At 48.9% G+C, this 20097-nt stretch overlaps 1 protein-coding gene across 1 annotated transcript in view; it reads left to right on the top strand.

Annotated features, from left to right (window-relative positions):
• The window catches only part of PTK7 (protein tyrosine kinase 7 (inactive)), a 59925-nt gene extending 41133 nt beyond the window's left edge, over positions 1 to 18792 (top strand). The window contains 3 exon segments of the mRNA XM_006148651.3: positions 15511 to 15662; positions 16924 to 17102; positions 17794 to 18792. Of these exon segments, the coding sequence (XP_006148713.1) occupies positions 15511 to 15662; positions 16924 to 17102; positions 17794 to 17954 (492 nt within the window). The 3' untranslated portion in view covers positions 17955 to 18792.
• Positions 18793 to 20097: the final 1305 nt, after the last annotated feature.

Here is a 20097-nt window from a genome sequence, read left to right as displayed (position 1 = left end):
AGAGGGAGGAAGTCCCCAGGGCAGGCCAGGAGCAAGGGCGTTACAACAGGTGCCGTTTAGAGGCGCTCCCTGTGTGCCAAGCTGTGTGTGCACTTCTCTGTGTTACCTTCATTGCCACAGCACACCCACCCGTCTTCTCTGTCTGCACAGCACATACTGCACTCACTGCACACCGGGGGTCTGCGGCAGCCCTGCGCTGAGCAAACCTGCCAGTGCCATTTTCCAACAGCGTGTGCTTGTTTTGTATCTCTGTGTCACATTTTGTAATTCTTGGAATATTTCAAACTTTTTTATTACTATTATATCTATTATGGTGATCTGTGGTCAGTGATTTTTTTTTTTCTTTTTTTTTGGAGAGGTTTTCGCTATAGGGCGTGTGCGCTCGCCAGACAGACAGAGAGAGACAGAGAGACAGAAAGTGAGAAATCACCCCCCAGCGGGGATGGCCACGCCACAGTCGCTTCTCCAATCTCCTCTCGGGATCTTGGGCACACACACATCTGCGCCCCGTGTGAGTTTCAAGCCACCGGGTCCAGGACTGGAACCGCGATCGACTACGTGGGAGTCCAGTGACATAGCCATTACGATAACTGCTGGTCCCAGTGAATTTTTAAAAAAGTCTCCTAGGGTGTGTGTGCTTGCCAGAGAGAGAGACAGAGAGAGAAAGCGAGAATGTTCCCCCAGAGAGGACAGCCTCGCTGCAGTCTCTTCTCCTCTATTCTCCTCTTTCGATTTTGGGCATGCATGCTCATGTGCCCGGTGTGTTTGTCAAGTTGCCAGATCTGGGACTCAGACCAGGCAGTCAGCCATGTGGCCTGGCTCTCCAGAGAAAGAGAGTACTCCCTCATGGGGTGTGGTCACACTACAACTCTTTTTTTCCATTTCTCCATCCTATCAGGGTTTGGGGCAGGTACATGCATGTGCTTGGTGTGTTTTTCAAGCTGCTTGGATTTGACCCATGGTCAGCCATAGAGGATTCAGATTCCCAAGAAATACAATTTTTAAGGCCCAACTACCATAAATAGTGATTTCTCTGGATCTGGGGCAAAGTTAATTGAAAAATTCTGGAAAGAATTCACCATTCTAGCTACCATTAAATACGTTCATGATTTGTTGGAAGAGGTCAAAATTTCAACATTAGCAGAGGAGTTTGGAAGAAATTCATTTCAACCCTTCTGGATGACTTTGAGGAGTTCAGGACTTTAGCGGAGGAGGAACTGCAGATGCGGTGGAAACAGGAAGAGAACTGAGATTAGAAGTGGTTTTGTGATGGAATCTGCTCCTGGTAAAGACTTCAACACGGTTGAAAGGAAAATAAATGATTTTTAAGACCACATAAACTTAGCTGATAAAGCAGCAGGGTGTGAGAGGACTGAGTCACTTTTTTTTTTTTTTGAAGAGAGATTTCTGCTATAGGGTGCATGTGCTCACTGGAGAGACAGAGAAATACAGAGAGATAGAAAACAAGAAATCCTCCTCCCCGGGGGGAATGGCCACACCACAATCCCTTCTCCTCCATTCTCATCTTGGGATTTTAGGCATGCACGCACACATACCCGGTGTGAGTTTCAGGCTGCCAGGTCTGGTGCTTGAACCATAGTCTATTATGTGGGAGTCCAGCAATGTAACCGTTATGATGTCTGCTGGTCCTTATGTCACTTCTTTGTTTTTTTTAATTATTTATTTATTTAAAGACAGACAAGACAGGTACCCTTGACCGAATCTGTCCATGCTGTGATCCTGCCCCAGCCTCCCCGTCAGTCATGGTCACAGGTACACACTTGCATACCCAGTGTGTTCAAGCCAGTTTAGGATTTGAACTCAGGTCTGCCCGGCGGCCCCAGCACCGCACAGCAGTGCCTTCCCACCTATGCCACCATGGCTGGGGTGACTTCAGTTTCAAAAGAAGTCTTACTGTGGGTAAAGTACTGTCAGAACACATCCCATACTAAAGAGAAATCTGTCGCGAAAGGAGGAGTCAACGCATGTGACAGACTTCACTGTTGCCTTTTAGGAAATTGCCACAGCCCCCCCAGCCTTTAGCCCCCCACTCTGATCAGTCCACTGCCAGCAGCATGGCAAGACACCCCTCCACTGGAAAATGACTCCCTAAAGGCTCCATTGATTATTAGCATGTTTTTAGTGATAAGATACTTGTAAATTAAGTCGTGCTTTAAAAAAAAAAATTTTTTTTGAGCTATCAGGTCATCGGGAAGGTCATGATATATTTTTCTATGCAAAAGTGCATCATGACGGGACCAGCAGTTAATGTAATGGCTATGTCGCTGGACTCTCACGTAGTCAACTGCGGTTCAAGTCCTGGACCTGGTGGCTTAAACTCATGCCGGGCACGTGTGTGTGCATGTCCAAGATCTTGAGAGGAGAATGGAGGAGAAGGGATTGCGGCGTGGCCATCCCCGCTGGGGGCGTGATTTCTCGCTTTCTGTCTCTCTGTCTTTCTCCGTCTTTCTGACGAGTGTACATTCCCTATAGCAAAAACCTCTCCAAAAAAAGAAAAAAGAAAAAGTGCATCATGACTTTCCCAGTGACCCATTACAAACCTGTCCCACACTTTGGCTGCAGTCCGTAACAGTAACATAACTCCTATGGGACCAGGAAAGCAGAAGGTTTGTGTGACTATTAGGGTAATCGCTTTCCTGTAGTGGTCTGGAACTGACCCACAGTATCTCCAAGGAATGCCTGTAGTTCTCTGATGCATCTTACTACCCCCATTTTATGGGTGACGAAATCGAGGTAAGTGACTTGTCACAAGGCACATAGCCCAAAAGTGACTTTGGCCACATCGGTGTCACATAGAAAAGCCACTCTCGGCCCTCTTCTGGTGCAGGAGCTTGCAGTTGGCATTGAGCTGGAGAAGCAGCAGCAGCCCACGTCCTTGGCCTGTGGGCTGGGGCTGGCCCTCATGGGGCCTCCAGCCTCTGAGTATAGAAGACTGTCCTGTAATGCGCTGCCCAGGTGTCACCCTCTGTGGGTTTTACACTTTCACTCTGTGTGGGGCTGGGAGCTACCCAGCGGCTCCTTCGGTTGTCCCTCTGCCCAGAAGGTAGGCGGTTCTGGGTACTGCCCTGGCGGGGACCCCATGGTGAGCAGCCCTCTGGTGAGATGGTGAAGGGAAGCTTGCTGGCTGCCCCTGCACCTCCGCTGACACCTTCCTGTTCATGGGTTTGCTGGGCCCAGCCTCTCCTTTCCTTAGGCTTTTCTGCTACCCCTGGGACTTGAACCATTCAGTTGGCCTTGTGGGATCCAGATGCCTTAACCTTCCTGCCACCTACTAGCCCTTGTCTGAGCATTAAATTTAATGGGGGTGGGGCCAGCAGGTGGCATGGTGGTTAAGGGCACTGGATTCCCACATGGCTTATAGCAGTTCAAGTCCCCCACCCGGCAGTTTGCTTCCTCATTTCTTCTTCTCTCTCTCTCTTTCTTTTTTTTTGGAGAGGTTTTCGCTATAGGGCACGTGCGCTCGCCAGACAGACAGAGAGAGACATAGAGACAGAAAGCGAGAAATCACCCCCCAGGGGGGATGGTCACACTGCAATCCCTTCTCCTCCATTCTCCTCTCGGGATCTTGGGCACACACGCACACGTGCCCGGCGTGAGTTTTAAGCCGCCGGGTCCGGGACGCAAACCGTGGTCGACTACGTGGGAGTCCAGTGACATAGCCATTATGCTAACTGCTGGTTCCCTCTCTCTCCCTCTCTTTCTGTCATTCTCTGGTCAAATTAAAAAAATAATAAATAAAGTCAAAAAATTATTTTAAAAAAGACATCATTTTAAAAGATTTTTTTCTTTTCTTTTTTTTTTGATGGGGGAGCTTCGGTAAGTTGAGTTCCACATTTTAAGAAAGGTACTCTGGGGTTGGGGCCAGTAGGTGGCATGTAGGGCGCTGCGCTGGACTCCCACATGGCAGAACTGTGGTTCGTCCAGAACCTGGCAGCTGGCTTTCTCACTTTCTCTCTCTCTTGCCCTCCCTCACTCTTTCTCCCCCTCCCTCCCTACCTCTTTTTTTTTCTCTGGTCAAATTAAAATAAATAATAAAGTTAAATAAAATAATTTTTAAAGAAAATGACATTCTGGGGTTGAATGGTCATCGGCAAGTCTCGAAGATGCCACCCAAAGGGAAAAGTGGCTCTGGAAAAGTGGGTAAAGCGGGAGCGGCGTCTGGGAGTGACAGTGCTGACAAGAAGGCTCAGGGTCCCAAGGGTGGTGGCAATACAGTAATGGTCAGATACGTTCTACGTGAAAACACGGCAACATTATGGAAGCCATGGAGAAGCTCAAGTCTGGAATGAGATTCAGTGAAGTGGCCACACAGTATAGTGAAGATGAAGCCAGGCAAGAGCTTGGGGTGGGTGACCAGAGGGTCCATGGTGGGACCACTTCAAGAAGCAGCATTGGCCTTGCCTGTCAGTGCGATGGATAAGCCTGTGTCTACAGACCCACCAGTTAAGACAAAATTTGGATATCATATTATCATGAAGTGAGAAAATAAGATCATATGAAAGACAGAAAAAAAAACCAAAAAGGGCTGACATTCTGGGGGCCAGCAGTTGATGTGTTGGTTAAGGTGCCGGACTCCCACATGGCCGACCACCATTCAAGTCCTGGATCTGGCAGCTTGCTTTCTCACACACTCTCTCTATTTCTCTCTGGTGAGTGCACATGCAAAGCGAATAATAATTATAACAATAAATTAGATTAGATAAATAATTTTTTTTTTTAAGAATGATATTCTGCATCAGCTGGGCTGATTGCTTTTTAAAAAATGCAGCGCTCTGGACACTGCCTCCAAGTGAGGGGATCAGAGTGTGAGAATGCGTTCTAATGACGTGGATTTTTCTCTCCAGCCAATTCTTTTTTTCTTTTTTTAAGAGATTTTTGCTGTAGGGCGCCTACTCTCACTGGAGGGAGAAACAGAAAGCAAGAGATCACCCCCCGGGGGGATGGCCACACACAATCCCTTCTCCATTCTCCTCTCAGGATCTTGAACACATGCACTCCCGGCATGAGTTTCAAGCTACTAGGTCCGGAACAGTGGTGGACCATGTTGGAGTCCAGCGACTTCACCACCACGTCATCTGCTGGCCCCCAGCCAGTTCTTGAGCTCATTATGATTTGAGGAGTCCTAGTGGAGACTAGTGATTTTCAAGTGGTCTTTGATCAGGGTCCCCTTTAAGAAATGCATTTTGGGCTGGCCCTGTGGCCTGGTACTTAAGGGGAACAGGTCCCACATGGATAACCATAGTTCAAGTCCCACTCCTTGCAGCTTGAGAGATACACTGGATGCCTGTACATGCAGGCCCAAAGTCTTTTTTTTTTTCCCATAGGGCATGTGTGCTCGCCAGACAGAGAGAGACAGAAAGACAGAAAACGAGAAATCACCCCCCAGGGGCGATGACCATGCCGCAATCCCTTCTCCTCCAGTCTCCTCTCGGGATCTTGGGCACGCACGCACACGCACCCAGCGTGAGTTTTAAGCCACCGGGTCTGGGACTCCAACCGTGGTCGACTACATGACAATCCAGCAACATAGCCATTATGCTAACTGCTGGTCCCTGCATGCCTAAAGTCTTTACAGGATAGAAGCGTGGAGAAGGGATTGCAGTGTTTGGGGGTTGTTTTGTCTCCCTCTGTCTTTGTTTTTGGCAAGTGCACACACCCACTGGCAGTTAAAAACTTTTAAGTTTGGGACCAGCAGTTAGCGTAATGGCTATGTCACTGGACTCCGACATAGTCGACCACGGGTCGCATCTCGGACCCGGTGGCTTAAACTCACGCCGGGCACGTGTGCATGCGTGCCCAAGATCCCGAGAGGAGACTGGAGGAGAAGGGATTGCGGCATGGTCATCGCCCCTGGGGGGTGATTTCTCGTTTTCTGTCTTTCTGTCTCTCTCTGTCTTTCTGGCGAGCGCACGCGCCCTATAGCAAAAACCTCTTCAAAAAAAAAAAAAAAACTTCTGGTTTGCTATAGTTTGTGTGCACTTGCCAGAGAGAGACAGATAGTGGTGGTGATAGGGGATGGTCATGCTGTGGACCTCCATTCTCCTCTCAGGATTTTGGACATGCATATGCGTGTGCCTGGTGGTTTTTCTTTTTTTTTTTAGGAGAGGTTTGCTATAGGGTGCACTCACTAGATAGACAGAGAGTCAGAAAGATTAAGTGAGAAATCACCTCCCAGGGGGGATGGCCATGCTGTAATCCCTATTTCTCCATTCTCCTCTCGGGATCTTGGGCATGCATGCACATGTGCCCGGCGTGAGTTTATGTCACTGGGTCCAGGACTTGAATCGTGGTTGACTACATGGGAGTCCAGCGACATAGCCATTACGCTAACTGCTGGTCCCCTACCTGATGTGTTTTTTAAATTGCTGGGTTTGAAACTTGATTCATGGAGTCAACTCTGTGGGATCCAGGGCCTCAACTACCACACCAACTACTAGCCCCAAAAAACTTTTTTTTTTTTTTTTAAATTTAACCTTAATTATTTATTTTAATTTGATCAGAGAGAGACAGAGCGAATGAGAGAGAGAAAGAGGGAAAGTGAGAAAGCAGGTCACCTGGTCCAGGACTCGAACCACAGTCGGCCCTGTGGGGAGTCTAGTGCCCTTAACCACCATGTCACCTGCTGGCCCCAACACTTATTTTTACAAAGAAAAAACTGCATTTTACTCATGACCCAGCACACACACACACACACACACATACACACACACATACATGTGTACACAATGTTCACAAGACTGTATTCATTATACTTGGTATTTCCTATTCTATTCCTTTATTTAATTTTATTTATTATTATTATTTTTTTTAATTCCCAGAGAGAGGCAGAGACAAAGAGAGAGGGAGGGAAAGTGAGAAAGTAAGCTACCAGGTCCAGGACAAGAACAGTGGTCAGCCATGTGGGAGTCCAGCACCTTAACCACCACACCGACCTGTTGGCACTCTTTCTTTTTTAAAAACCCGACTAAACTGGATACCTGTCCTGTCCTAAACCTGTCGGCTTACTTTCTCACTTTTCCTCTCTCTGGTGAATTAAAATAATAATAAATAAACAAATCATTCTTTTTAAAAAACCCAACTACATTGGTTTAGAGAATCATGTGGGTCTCGATCAGCAGTTTGAAAAACACTGCCTTTTAAATGAGGAAAACCTTAACAAATGAGAATTTTTGAGAGACACTAAAACCTGTAGATATTTTCTCATGCTAAGATGCGGTGAGCTTGCTCTGTCATTGTATTTCTAGGACCTATGGGAGTAGAAAGAGGGAAAGTTACATTTTAAAGGGAGGTGAAAAGGTTGGCAGGGCACTCCCTGGCCAGCTAGAGGTGGAATGAGGCCACCATACTCTGTGTGGGTGGGCCAAGGGGGAGATCCCTGAGGATTTCAAGAAATCAAAGACGGGTTCTGGGTGTTGGCATAGTCGTGTTAGAGTAGCTGACAGGGTGGTGTCGGAAAACTGCTCTGCGGTGGGTCCGTGGATCACCTGCACGAGAGTGGAACCAGGAGCAGGGTCAGCTTAGCACACACGGCCATGGCTTATGCAGTCAGACACCGGGGCAGGAAGCGGCAGGCCTGCTGTGGGAAAGGCTCAGTGGCCTCACCGTAGGTTAGCCTGAGTGCGGGTGACACCTCAGCCCTGGGGTGCTAACGTTGGAAAGGAAGGGGTGGGTCCGGTCTTTACCAAAGAGCAGGTCTTTATGGCAGTATTCAAAAGTTAATCCGGCCAACCGTGGCATCCCGCCCAGCAGCATGGAAACCCTTGGTTGACGTGGGTCTGACAGAATTCCCTTTCACCGTCCTCACTTAGCCAGGATTTCCAGACGCACTCCCTCTCGGGAAAGATAGCAAGCTCGTCTCCGTGCCAAGTCCGGCCTCCCTGTCTCCCCGACTAGCAGCAGATCGTCTAGCTCGTGAGCCGGATCAGACAGGGCAGGCCGAGGGAGTCTCGGGGCTGATGACGCCTTCGTCTGCCACCTCCACATGACGGGGCGAGTGGGGACGATGCCCTGGAGTTTCGAAGCCTGCAGAGATAGGCCGTTTGTGATGGCTGCTTCACCAGCCGTCTGTCCCTTTTCCTACCAGTGGTTCCTGGGGTATTCCGAGGGTGGCAGTCCAAGGGTTATTTTGAGGGGATAGCCAGTACTTTGGCCTGGACACCCAGAGTGGCACCCTACACCCCGGGCCACAATGATTCTGGCGGGTCTGTCCACCTTACCCCTACTTCGACCCTCCCCACTGGTTAAATGTGTTTGGAATTAGCCGGAGATTTACATTCTTCTTCCTCTTCCTTTTATTTAATGTTGTAAAGGATTTGGGGGGAGAAGAAAGTTTTTCCCTTACTTCCCTATGGGACCTGGTTGCACTGTAGTCCGGTTTCCCTCCGTTTCTCTAGCCTGTGAGGATCTTGGGCACAAGAACAAATGCCTGGCTTTTTTTTTTTTTTTTTTTTTAATATTAAGAGAGATTTTTACTGTAGAGTGTGTGCACTCACCAGAGAGACAAAGAGAGAGAGGCAAGGTGGGAAATCGCCCCCTAGGGGGAATGGCCACGCCATAATCCCTTCTCCGGTTTCCTCTTGAGAATTTGGGCACCTGTACATACACTCTCGGCATGAATTTAAGCAGCTGGGTCTGGGACTCGAACTGCAGTTGACCACGTGGGAGTCCAGGGACCTAACCACTGCAGGCTATCTGCTGGCCCCAAATGCTAGGCTTGTTTTTTAAGCTACAGAGGTCAGGATTGAAACCATGGTTAGCCATGTGGGATCTGGGTCCCTTTGTGTAGCTTTTAACCCCTGTGCTACTAACCCTGAATTTTCACTTTTGATAAAGAAGTGCATGTAAGTTCCTCTGCATGAGTGAGGAACAGAACTTCAAGTTTTAGTTCTTTTTTTTTTTTTCCCCAGATTTTTTTGCCATAGGACATGTGCACTCACCAGAGAGAGGGGGGCGGGGAAGTGAGAAATCCCCACCCCCCAGGGGGTGGATGACCACACCACAGTCCCTTCTCCATTCTTTTCTCTGGATTTCGGGCATCTACTCATGCACATGTGCCTGATGTGTTTTTCAGAGTGCGGGGTCCAGGACTTGAACTGCTGAGTCAATCATGTGGGATCCAGCACCTTAATCACCACGTCACTTGTTGACCCATAAGTTTTAGTTAATTTATATTTGAATAGCCACACAAGGCTAGTGACCACTGTTTTGGACTGCAAAGGCTTAGACTATTGTGTGTGTTTTAAAAAATTATTTATTTAATTTTATTTATTCATTCATTTTATTTTAATTTGACCATAGAGAGTGAGGGAAAGTGAGAAAGCAAGCCACCAGGTCCAGGACTTGAACCGTGGTCAGCCATGTGGGAGTGTCCAGCACCTTAACCACCATGCCACCTGCTGGTCCCTAGACTATTGTGTTTTAAATTTTTTAAACTGAGACCCAAGCAAAAAGTTCATTTTCTAGCAGAGCCTGACACACAGACACGTATGTATAGGTAAGCATTCCTAACCTTAAAATTCAAAATCTAAGGCCAGCCAGTGGCATGGTGATTAAGGGAGCTAGATCCCTAATGGCTGACAGTGTGGTTCAAGTCCTGAACCTGGCAGCTTGAAAATACCATTCTGGGTGCATGCATGCACAAGAGAGAGAGAAGAGGAAAAAAGATTGTGATGAGGCTTCTCCCCTGGGGGAAGTTTCTCATTTTCCCTCTCTCTGTCTCCAGTGAGCACACTCGCCCTATAGCAATAAATAAATAAACAAATAAATAAAAATAGGGACTGGTGGGTAGTTAGGGCACTAGACTCTCCAATCCCTTTTTCTCCTTTTTCCTCTTGGGATTTTGGGCACTCAGGCCGACAGGCCAGCATGTTTTTCAAGCTGCTGGGTCTGGGACTCGACCTGTGTAGTTAGCCATGCGGAATCTGTCTGTCTTAGCCACTAGGCTACCTGGCTAGCCCAAAATGTAAGTGAATTTTATTTTTAGACTTGGGTTCCATTCTAAGATAGCTTATTATATATACAGCTATTCTAAAATCTGATACTATTCGAAACACTTCTGGTCTTATCGCAAACATTTCAGATAAGGTGTACTCAACTTGTATTTAAAAGATGACAGTTTCATGAATGAAATCTGTAGAAATATTACATACTCTGATATTTTCTGTCCTCTTCCATTCTCTCATTCTCTCTCTCTCTCTCTCTCAGAAAGCGCATGTGCTTACATGTGAGAGAAAGCACTCCCAGTGGGGCGTGGCCATACCCCCATCCCTTTTCCTCCATTCCTCCTTCCCATCAGGATTTTGGGCATGCACAAACATGCACCCAGTGTATTTTTCAAGCTGCTGGGGCCAGGACTTATCAGCCACGTGGGATCTCATTCCCTTAACCACTGAGCTACAAGACTGCCCCCCCGACCCTTTTAAATTTCAAATGGTAGTTAAGACTCACTAAATTGGAGCCCGCAGTTGGCGTAATGGCTATGTTGCTGGACTCCCATGTAGTCAGCTGCGGTTCAAGTCCTGGACCCGGTAGCTTAAACTCACACCGAATGCATGTGTGTGCATGCCCAAGATCCCGAGAGGATTGCGGCATGGCCATCCCCCCTCGGGTGATTTCTCACTTTCTGTCTCTCTCTGTCTTTCTGGAGAGCGCATGCTCCCTATAGCAAACCACCCCCCCCAAAAAAAAGCCTCAGTAAATTAGTCTCTCACCATCAGTGTAGGGGTGGAGCCTGCATGACGGCTGCTGCCCGGTGCACACAGACTGAGAAGAGCTGACTTCGAGCGACTCCTGTCCCAGCACTTGGGCTCACTTCCCTCTGCAGTCTTCCTGTGACTGTGGGAGCCCAGCCAGGGATGCCGAATGGCCAGTTCCATGGGCAGCAGCCCCCCTCTGGGCCCACTGGTGAGCAGACAGCCCCCAGAGCCGCTGCGGTGTTGAGGGAGAGCCAGGCCTTGGCAGTAGGCTGGATATAAAGTTGGCTGTGGGACACTGGGCAAAGGGGATGCGTTCTACCTCCCAGAAGGCATGTGAGGAGGCGGCCCAACACACAGTGGGTGCTCAGCCAATGTCTCAGTAGTCTCTGACTTGCACCAAGTGGCTTGGCAGAAACACCTGCTACCACTCCCATTTGAGTTTTTCCCTTCTAGAACCTGCGGAATAAATAATGAGATTACCCGTAAATAATCTTTGACTGATCCATGACATGTTGTCATTATTGGTCCACACTCAGCCTGCTTTGACTTATTAGGCGTCGTTTTTTTCTAATGTGCTTTTTGGCCCTTGGTGAGTGTATAATGTATGTGTTTGTGAGTTAATGTTGGTATTTCTTAGGAGAATGTAAGAATAGTTCAAGGAACTAGGACCAGCAGATGGCATAATGGTTATGTTGCTGGGCTCCCACGTAGTCGACCGCAGTACAAGTCTTGGATCCGGCGGCTTAAAACTCATGCTGGGTGCTTGTGCGTGCGTGCCCAAGATCCTGAGAGGAGAATGGAGGAGAAGGGATTGTGGTGTGGCCAACCCCCCCGGAGGTGTTTTCTCGCTTTCTGTCTGTCTGTCTGTTTCTCTCTAGTGAGTGCATGTGTCCTATTAGCAAAAATCTCTCTCTCTAAAAACGAATAGGTCTACAAAGCCTTTATCCAGAGTCAGCTGCTTCCATTTTGCCCCCTTTGCTCTATCATTCTCTCTATTTTTATCTCTGTAGACATTTTATTATTTTTAAGCAGTTTTTTCCTGAACCATTTGAGATCATTTGAAGACCGGCCTTTGAACTTTTGCCAAGTGGCTTGGCAGAAACACCTGCTACCACTCCCATTTGAGTTTTTCCCTTCTAGAACCTGCGGAATAAATAATGAGATTACCCGTAAATAATCTTTGACTGATCCATGACATGTTGTCATTATTGGTCCACACTCAGCCTGCTTTGACTTATTAGGCGTCGTTTTTTTCTAATGTGCTTTTTGGCCCTTGGTGAGTGTATAATGTATGTGTTTGTGAGTTAATGTTGGTATTTCTTAGGAGAATGTAAGAATAGTTCAAGGAACTAGGACCAGCAGATGGCATAATGGTTATGTTGCTGGGCTCCCACGTAGTCGACCGCAGTACAAGTCTTGGATCCGGCGGCTTAAAACTCATGCTGGGTGCTTGTGCGTGCGTGCCCAAGATCCTGAGAGGAGAATGGAGGAGAAGGGATTGTGGTGTGGCCAACCCCCCCGGAGGTGTTTTCTCGCTTTCTGTCTGTCTGTCTGTTTCTCTCTAGTGAGTGCATGTGTCCTATTAGCAAAAATCTCTCTCTCTAAAAACGAATAGGTCTACAAAGCCTTTATCCAGAGTCAGCTGCTTCCATTTTGCCCCCTTTGCTCTATCATTCTCTCTATTTTTATCTCTGTAGACATTTTATTATTTTTAAGCAGTTTTTTCCTGAACCATTTGAGATCATTTGAAGACCGGCCTTTGAACTTTTGCAGTCAGATACGTGATGCGTCACTGGGTCTTGGTGTATGTTTCCTTGATCACCCACGATTGTGCTTATCGGCCGCATGTGGTTGCTTAGCGCCGGGTGACGCTTCCCTGGGCCCCCGAGGGCTTCTGGAACTTGCTCACAGCTGGCTGGTAACCTGTGCAGCAGTCTTCCACAGGTCACTTGTTTCTTTTTGCCTTGTTTTGTTTTCATTTTTCGTTTTGCTGTTGGGTACGGGTGCACACCAGAGAGACAGAGAGAGAGAGTGAGAAGTCGTCCCCTGCTGGGTGGGAGTGACCACAACCCCTTCTCCTCCATTCTCCTCTCAGGATTTTGGGCATGCACGCACATGTACCTATTGTGATTTCCAAACTGCTGGGTCTGGGATTTGAACTGTGTAACTGGCCATGTGGGATCTAGTTGCCTTAAACTCTATGCCGCCTGTCCACCCCTCCCCCCCCGGGGGAATGCTGCAGATCCCGTCCTGTCCTTCGGCACTGCTCTCAAGGTTTTGTTAAGGCAGCAGAGCTGACAGGACTTGTGTATCAGTACTCCGTGGTGCCCTGATTCGACCTCTGCTTGACCTCTTCCTGGTGGTGGCACCCTTCTGTGTACAAGTCCCCCGTCCTAGTAGATTGTCCTCTCTCTAAGATTCCTGTCTTGGCAGCCCTGTTCATCCCACCAGCACCTACTGTGTGTGGCATACAGTATATGCAAAGGTAATATTGGTTCTGTACGTTAATATATATTTCTTAAATATTAAAGTAACCTAGTTGCTGGACCAGCCGGTGGTATAGTGGTTAAGGCACTTATCTCCCCCATGGCTAACCATGGTTCAAACCCCAGCCCCAGTGGCTTGAAAATCATGCCAGGTGTATGTGCATGTGTGCTCAAAAGCCTGAGAGAAGGGAAGAGAAGGGATTGTGGCGTGGCCATTCCCCCCGGGGGCAATTTCTCACTTTCTGTCTCTCTCTCTCTCTGTGGTGAGCGCACTCATCCTATAGCAAAAATCTCTCAAAAAATTACATTTATGATAAAAAACTTAAGTACAATGTTTTTTTTTATTTTAAAGATGACTCTCAAATGTGGAGTAAAATAATTCGGGTACAAGAGAGGGATAAGCGGTCCCTGACTTAGGGTGGTCCGATTTAAGATGGCGGGAAAGTGGTAGACATGCTGCAGTGACTGCCTGAGCGCCCAGACGACCACTCTGGTCTTCACTTTCAGCACAACAGTCAACAAATTACACGACATATTCAGCCTTTTATTATAGAGTGGGCTTTGTGTTGGATGGGTGCCCAGCCACAGGCTAATGTAAACCCTCTGAGCACCTGTGAAGGTCGAACAGGCTGAGCGCTGGGTTAGGCGTATTGATATTCAGTGCACTTCTGATTTGGGATATTTTCAACTTACAGTTGGGGAGCAAGTTGCCTGTTTCTAAATAGGCAAAACTCAATTACGTTGTTTAGGAACATGTGTGTAAATGGGAAAACTATTTATAAGAACAGGAAAGAAATTATTATCACAAAAGCCGGGGTAGTGTTTACCTCAAGGTGAGGGCGGATATGTGATTTGGAAGGAACCCTGGGGAGTTTCCGGGGTGTTAGCATTGTTGGTTGTTGTTGTTTTTTCACCATTTAAAACCGTGTCAGTGGGCTGGCCCTGTAGCGCAGTGGTTGAGCATTGCACATGGGGAGCCAGAGCCCACATGGGGAACCACGGTTCGAATGCTGGCCCTTTCGTCTTGAGGAACAGGCAAGTGTATGCATGCCTGGAATCCTGACAGGATGGAGAAATGGAGGAAGGGGACCGCAGTGTAACCAGGCCCTGTTGGGGTGGTGGTGGGGGGTGCTTTCTCTCTCCCCTTCTCTCTGACAAGCACACGTGCCCATCGGCAATTCAAAAATAAAAAATATAGAGGCCGGCAGGTGGTGCAGTGGTTAAGGCATTGGATTCCCACATGGCCAACTGTAGTTCGAGTCCCAGACCTGGCAGCTTGCTTTCTTTCCTACTTTCCTTCTCTATCTGGTCAAATTTAAAATAATCATAATGATAAATAATTGAGTAAGTCATTTTGTTAAATAAGTCAATAAAAAAGTAAGCCCAAGTTTCTTCGCCTCTCTCTAGTCTCTAGTTCCCTTCCTTGGAGGCACCTCAGTCATGTGTGTCTATGTATGTTCACACACATACATACATACATACATACATACATACACACACACACAAAACACTTTTTTTTATTGTTTGGGCTTGCCAGAGAGACAGGCATAAGACACCCTCCAATGAGGTGTGGTCACATTGCAATCCCTTCTCCTCTCCTATTCTGTCTAGATTTGGGTCTACATGCACGCCCACCTGTTGTGTATTTCAAGCCACTGGGGCTGGGATTCAAACCATGGTTGCCCATGTGGGATCTGACTCCCTCATGGGTTAGCCCCCAAAATATATTTTCGAAGTAAAATGAAGATGAAATAACCCATAAAGATGTAAGCTGAATGAGGCCAGCAGGTGGCACGGTGGTTAGGGCTCTGGACTGCTACATGGCCGACTGCAGTTCTAGTCCTGGACCTGGTGGCTTGTTTTCTCACTTTCCCCCTCTCTCTGTCTCTGTCTCTCTCTGATGAGCACACATATCCTATAGTAAATTAAATAATAATAAAATTAAATCAATCATTTTTATAAAAAGGTATAAGCCGTGAGTACTGCCCAGTTATTTTTCACTGCAGTTGTTGCTGCGTGTGTCCCCCAAGCTCTAGTGGTTCAAGTCCTAGGCCCAGTCACTTAATCTAGCAATTGATGTGTGTCAGAGTGGTACCAAGTACTGTGCGTCCTGTACTTGAGCTTCCTGACGACCCAGTGAGGCAGCTACTGCGGGTAGCATTTTATGGAGGAGGGAGCTGAGGCTACTGGGCTTTCGGGCTTCCTGAGCAGCACACCAAGGGCACTGAGTCCCCACTGAGGGCTGTGTTGAAGGTGTCACCTTGACCCTTTGTCCAAAGCTGTTTCAAGAGATCCCCTTCTCTCTCCAGGTGACCCTGTGTACCCAGGTGGCCCTGGGCATGGAGCACTTATCCAACAACCGCTTCGTGCACAAGGACTTGGCTGCTCGCAACTGTCTGGTCAGCGCCCAGAGACAGGTGAAGGTGTCAGCCCTGGGCCTCAGCAAGGACGTGTACAACAGGTAGAAGGGCGTGGTGGGTGCAGGGCCGCCCACTCCTTCCCAGAGGGTGAAGGGCAGAGGACGGGTACCGGTTAGGGCATGTGAGAAAGGGCTTAGTGACTGCCTAGTCCAGAGCTGGAGGGCCTGCAGGGGGACAAAACCTTCCCATCCTTTTGCCAAAGCTACAGCGAGCTTCCCAGCCAGTGGGTCCCAAGTCTCTGATGGCTGTAAGTTTTCTCTAACGATAAAAAAATGAAAAACTGGGGGTCAGCAAGTGACGTGGCAGTTAAAGTGATGGATTGTACATGGCTGACTCAGTGGTTCAAGTCCCAGGCCCAGTGGCTTGAAGAACACACTGGGCAAGTGTGCCCAGAAATCCCGAGAGAATAGAGGAGGAACTGTGGCATGGCCATTCCCCCTGGGGGAATGATTTCTCATTTTCTTCTCTCTGTCTCTTTCTGGAGAGTGCACATGTTCTATGGCCCCCCCCAAAAAAAAAATCTAAAAAAAAAGAGTTAAAATCTTTTTAAAAATTACCTTTTAAATTATTAGGCCAACTTTCTAACAGTTTTATTCATATGGCTTCCTGTGTATCTTCCTGAATTCAGTAATTATTATTTTGTTTATTTTTATTATTTTATTTGACCAGAGAGAGAGAGAGAGAGAGGGAAAGTGACAAAGCAAGTTACCAGGTCTGCCAGGGACTCAAACCGCAGTCAGCCATGTGTGCGAGCTGAGCTCTTTAACCACCATGCCACCTGTTGGCCCCCAGCTTTCTTTTCTATAAACATTTAGCAAAGTTTGATTTTTTTTTTTTTTTTTATTGGAGAGGTTTTTGCTATAGGGTGCATGTGCTCGCCAGAAAGACAGAGAGAGACAGAAAGCGAGAAATCACCCCCCAGGGGGAATGACCATGCCGCAGTCCCTTTTCCTCCATTCTCCTCTTGGGATCCTAGGCATGCACGCACACACGCCTGGAGTGAGTTTAACCCACCGGGTCCGGGACTTGAACCACGATCGACTGACTACATGGGAGTCCAGTGACATAGCTATTATGCCAACTGCTGGTCCCGCCAAGGTTGTTTTTTAGTGGAATTTAACCATCAGTCCCCACATGGATGCCTCTAGATTTTATCCAGCATACTTATGTACATATTACAGATTTCTCTGAGGGTCGAGATGGAAAAAGACTGGGTCCCAGGCTAGGGATGAGTCTCGGAGATAGCTGAGACTGTGTCCTGCACCCCACCCCACCTCCACCCGGCGTGGCTTCTTCCTGCAGTGAGTACTACCATTTCCGTCAAGCCTGGGTGCCACTGCGCTGGATGTCCCCTGAGGCCATCCTGGAGGGTGACTTCTCCACCAAGTCAGACGTCTGGGCCTTCGGTGTGCTGATGTGGGAGGTGTTCACCCACGGGGAGATGCCCCACGGCGGGCAGGCAGACGATGAAGTGCTGGCAGGTAGGCAGCTGTATTTCCAGGGATGATCCCAAGTGGCCCTGGGTGGAGAGCTTGCTCAAGGTCCCAGGGCCAGTGCAGCCTGCCTGACCCCTCAGGGCTAATATTGGCAGATATACGAACATGACCACTCCCGTTGTTAAAATATTTCAATACTTCCACACTGGTTGGCAAATGGCCCTCGTACTCAGTACCTACTGTAGCCACAGTGGCACCAGTCCATCAGCTCACTTCATCTCCTGTGCGTGGATCCGTACTGCCTGGGCCTGCCCTTCCTGCTCCAGGGAGCTGGGGCAGGAGAGTCCTCCCTGACGCTAACCAGTGCTCCCCCGGAGTGGTTCTCACAGGGCTTCCTGAAGAACTGTGGGCTCTGCAAAGTTCTGGGCATGTTGTTAAATGTTTGTTTCTTTCACGAGAGAGCGCAACAGCTCACACATGAGAGGACGAGAAAGCGAGACAGACAGGCACAACAGTCTCCTCCTCATGCCACACCTCTCCCTCCAACCCTCCAGCTTATTGGGATGTTGTGCGCACGTGCCTGGTGTGTTTCAGATCGCCTTGGCATCTGGACCTGCGGTGGGCCATGTGTCTTCCCACATGGAAGATCAGTACACTCCGGCCTGCTCTGCGCAGCTAGGCTGGCTGTGGTGGTTCAGCATCGTGGCTGACACTCCACCCGCTGTCTTCCCTGCAGATCTGCAGGCTGGGAAGGCTAGACTTCCGCAGCCTGAGGGCTGCCCTGCCAAGCTCTACCGGCTGATGCAGCGTTGCTGGGCGCTCAGCCCCAAAGACCGGCCCTCCTTCAGCGAGATCGCCAACATCCTGGGAGACAGCCCCGCAGACAGCAAGCCGTGAGGAGGGCACCTGCCCGGCTGTGCCTCAGGATAGTGTGGGCGGGGGGCACCTCCTGGGGGGAGCCTGTAGCATGATGGGCAAGATCCCTGTCCTCCTCGGCCCCGGGCCCTAGCACACAGGCATTGCTGAGGTCTGGGCAGGGCCTGGGCTCTCCTCCTCTTCCTCAAACTCAGCCCGTGGGGAGGCTGATTTGGACCCAGACCTGGTGACTAGGGCTTGGGCTGGGCAGCTTTCTCTGCCACCCCTTCCCCCATCAGGGGCAGTGTGGGTACCTCAGGTAACCCCCGTTTCTGGCCTGCGACCTCTCCACTTGACCAGATCCAGCTCCGCCACTCACCTGCCAACTTTGCCCCGGGAGGGCTGGGCTGGGGATGGGCTAGGTTTGGGGGGGAGTTCCTTAATATACTCATTTCCGTGATAGTTCTGAGCACACAGGGCCAAGGGGCCTCCTGCCCCAGGGGTCCTACCTGGGAGTCTAGACCAGGATTGTGGGGGGCACAGCAAGTGAGTCTTCCTCACTGCAAGCCTGTGCACGCTGACCCACACCCAGACCTTCCCCGACCTTTCTTTCCTTCCCTCATCCTAAGTGCCTGGCAATGAAGGAGTTTTCAGGAGCTTTTGACTATATAACCCGCCCGTTTTGTATGCACCATGGGCGGCTTTTGTATGTAACTGCAGCGTGGGGTGGGTGGGTATGGGAGGCAGGGGGTTCCTGGAGGATATGGGGAAGGTGGACCACCCCTGCCTCATACTTTTATTGTTGTTTTTTGTTTGTTTGTTTTGTTTGTTTGTTTTTTATTTTACACTCGCTGCTCTCAATAAAGAAGCCTTTTTTACATCCTGTTTCTGAGACTCACTCTTTGCCGTTGCTCACATGAGGTGTTCCTTCTCTCACCGATCAGGAGCCACGTGTCCTCTTAGAGTCTGGTTCTTCTCGGAGCCAGCCCTGTGGCCTGGGGCTAAGGGAACCAGATCCCATATGGCAGCCATGGTTCGAATCCTGACTCCAACGGCTTGAAAATTACTCAAGGCACGCGTGTGTGCTTGCCCAAAAGTTTTTGACAGGATGAAGAAATGGAAGCGAATGTATTAAGGGGTGACTATGCCCCATTGCAGGGTGTTCTCTCCCCCCTCTCTGGTGTCTGTTGAGTGGAAAAAAATGCACACACACTCATACATACAAACCAGCTCTCTGGCAGTTCACAGGGCTGTAGAGAATGCGAGCTTCGAGGAGGCGAGACCGTGCTTGTGCGTGTAACTGTGTTGCCCTCTGCCTCCAGCTGCTTATACTCTGCCGATTTCCTCTCCCCCTCCTCGTGTTACCATCACAGGTCACTAAGACCTTTTACCTAGAGCTCTACCTGAAGTTAGGAACCCCTGGGCACAAGTTGATTCTGAACAAAAACAATTTTAGGATGTTGCGACAGTCATTTTTTAAAGCAATCCTTAAAATTTTTTTTCTTGTCATTATTTGGGTGATATAAATCAGCAGATGGTCCTGATGGTGGTGCAGTGGTAAAACACAATACTCTGTGAAGCTACCCCACAGGAGAAAGTTCCCGATTTCCATCTGCAGACCTCCCGAGCGCCTCTGTCACATGCCCGCCAGGATGGCTGAAGCCGGAGTGGATTGTGGTGTCAAGACTCGTGGGTGCCAGTGCCATTTCTCTTGCTTATGTAAGAAATAAACCTTTTTATTATTATTTTTTAATTTGCTAGTGGGTGTCCGTGCTCCAAGGAGAGAGGCAGTGAGAGAGAGAGAGAGAGAATAAGAAAGCACCCCCAGTGGGGATAGTGATGCTGCAATCCCTTCTCCATCTCCTCTCAGGATTTGTGTACGCACGCACAGGCACCCAACATATTTTTCTCTATTTCTTTTTTTTTTTTAATAATTATTTTATTTAACTTTATTTTAATTTGATCAGAGAGGGACAGAATAAGAGAGAGAGGGAAAGTGAGAAAGCAAGCTGGCAGGTGGCCTGGCGGGCTGTGCGTCAGGATAGTGTGGGCGGGGGGCACCTCCTGGGGGGAGCCTGTAGCATGATGGGCAAGATCCCTGTCCTCCTCGGCCCCGGGCCCTAGCACACAGGCATTGCTGAGGTCTGGGCAGGGCCTGGGCTCTCCTCCTCTTCCTCAAACTCAG

The sequence above is a fragment of the Tupaia chinensis genome, unplaced genomic scaffold (genome assembly GCF_000334495.1).
Source record: "Tupaia chinensis unplaced genomic scaffold, TupChi_1.0 Scaffold000238_1, whole genome shotgun sequence".
Taxonomy (NCBI): domain Eukaryota; kingdom Metazoa; phylum Chordata; class Mammalia; order Scandentia; family Tupaiidae; genus Tupaia; species Tupaia belangeri.
This window is presented reverse-complemented; position numbering and strand designations above follow the sequence as displayed.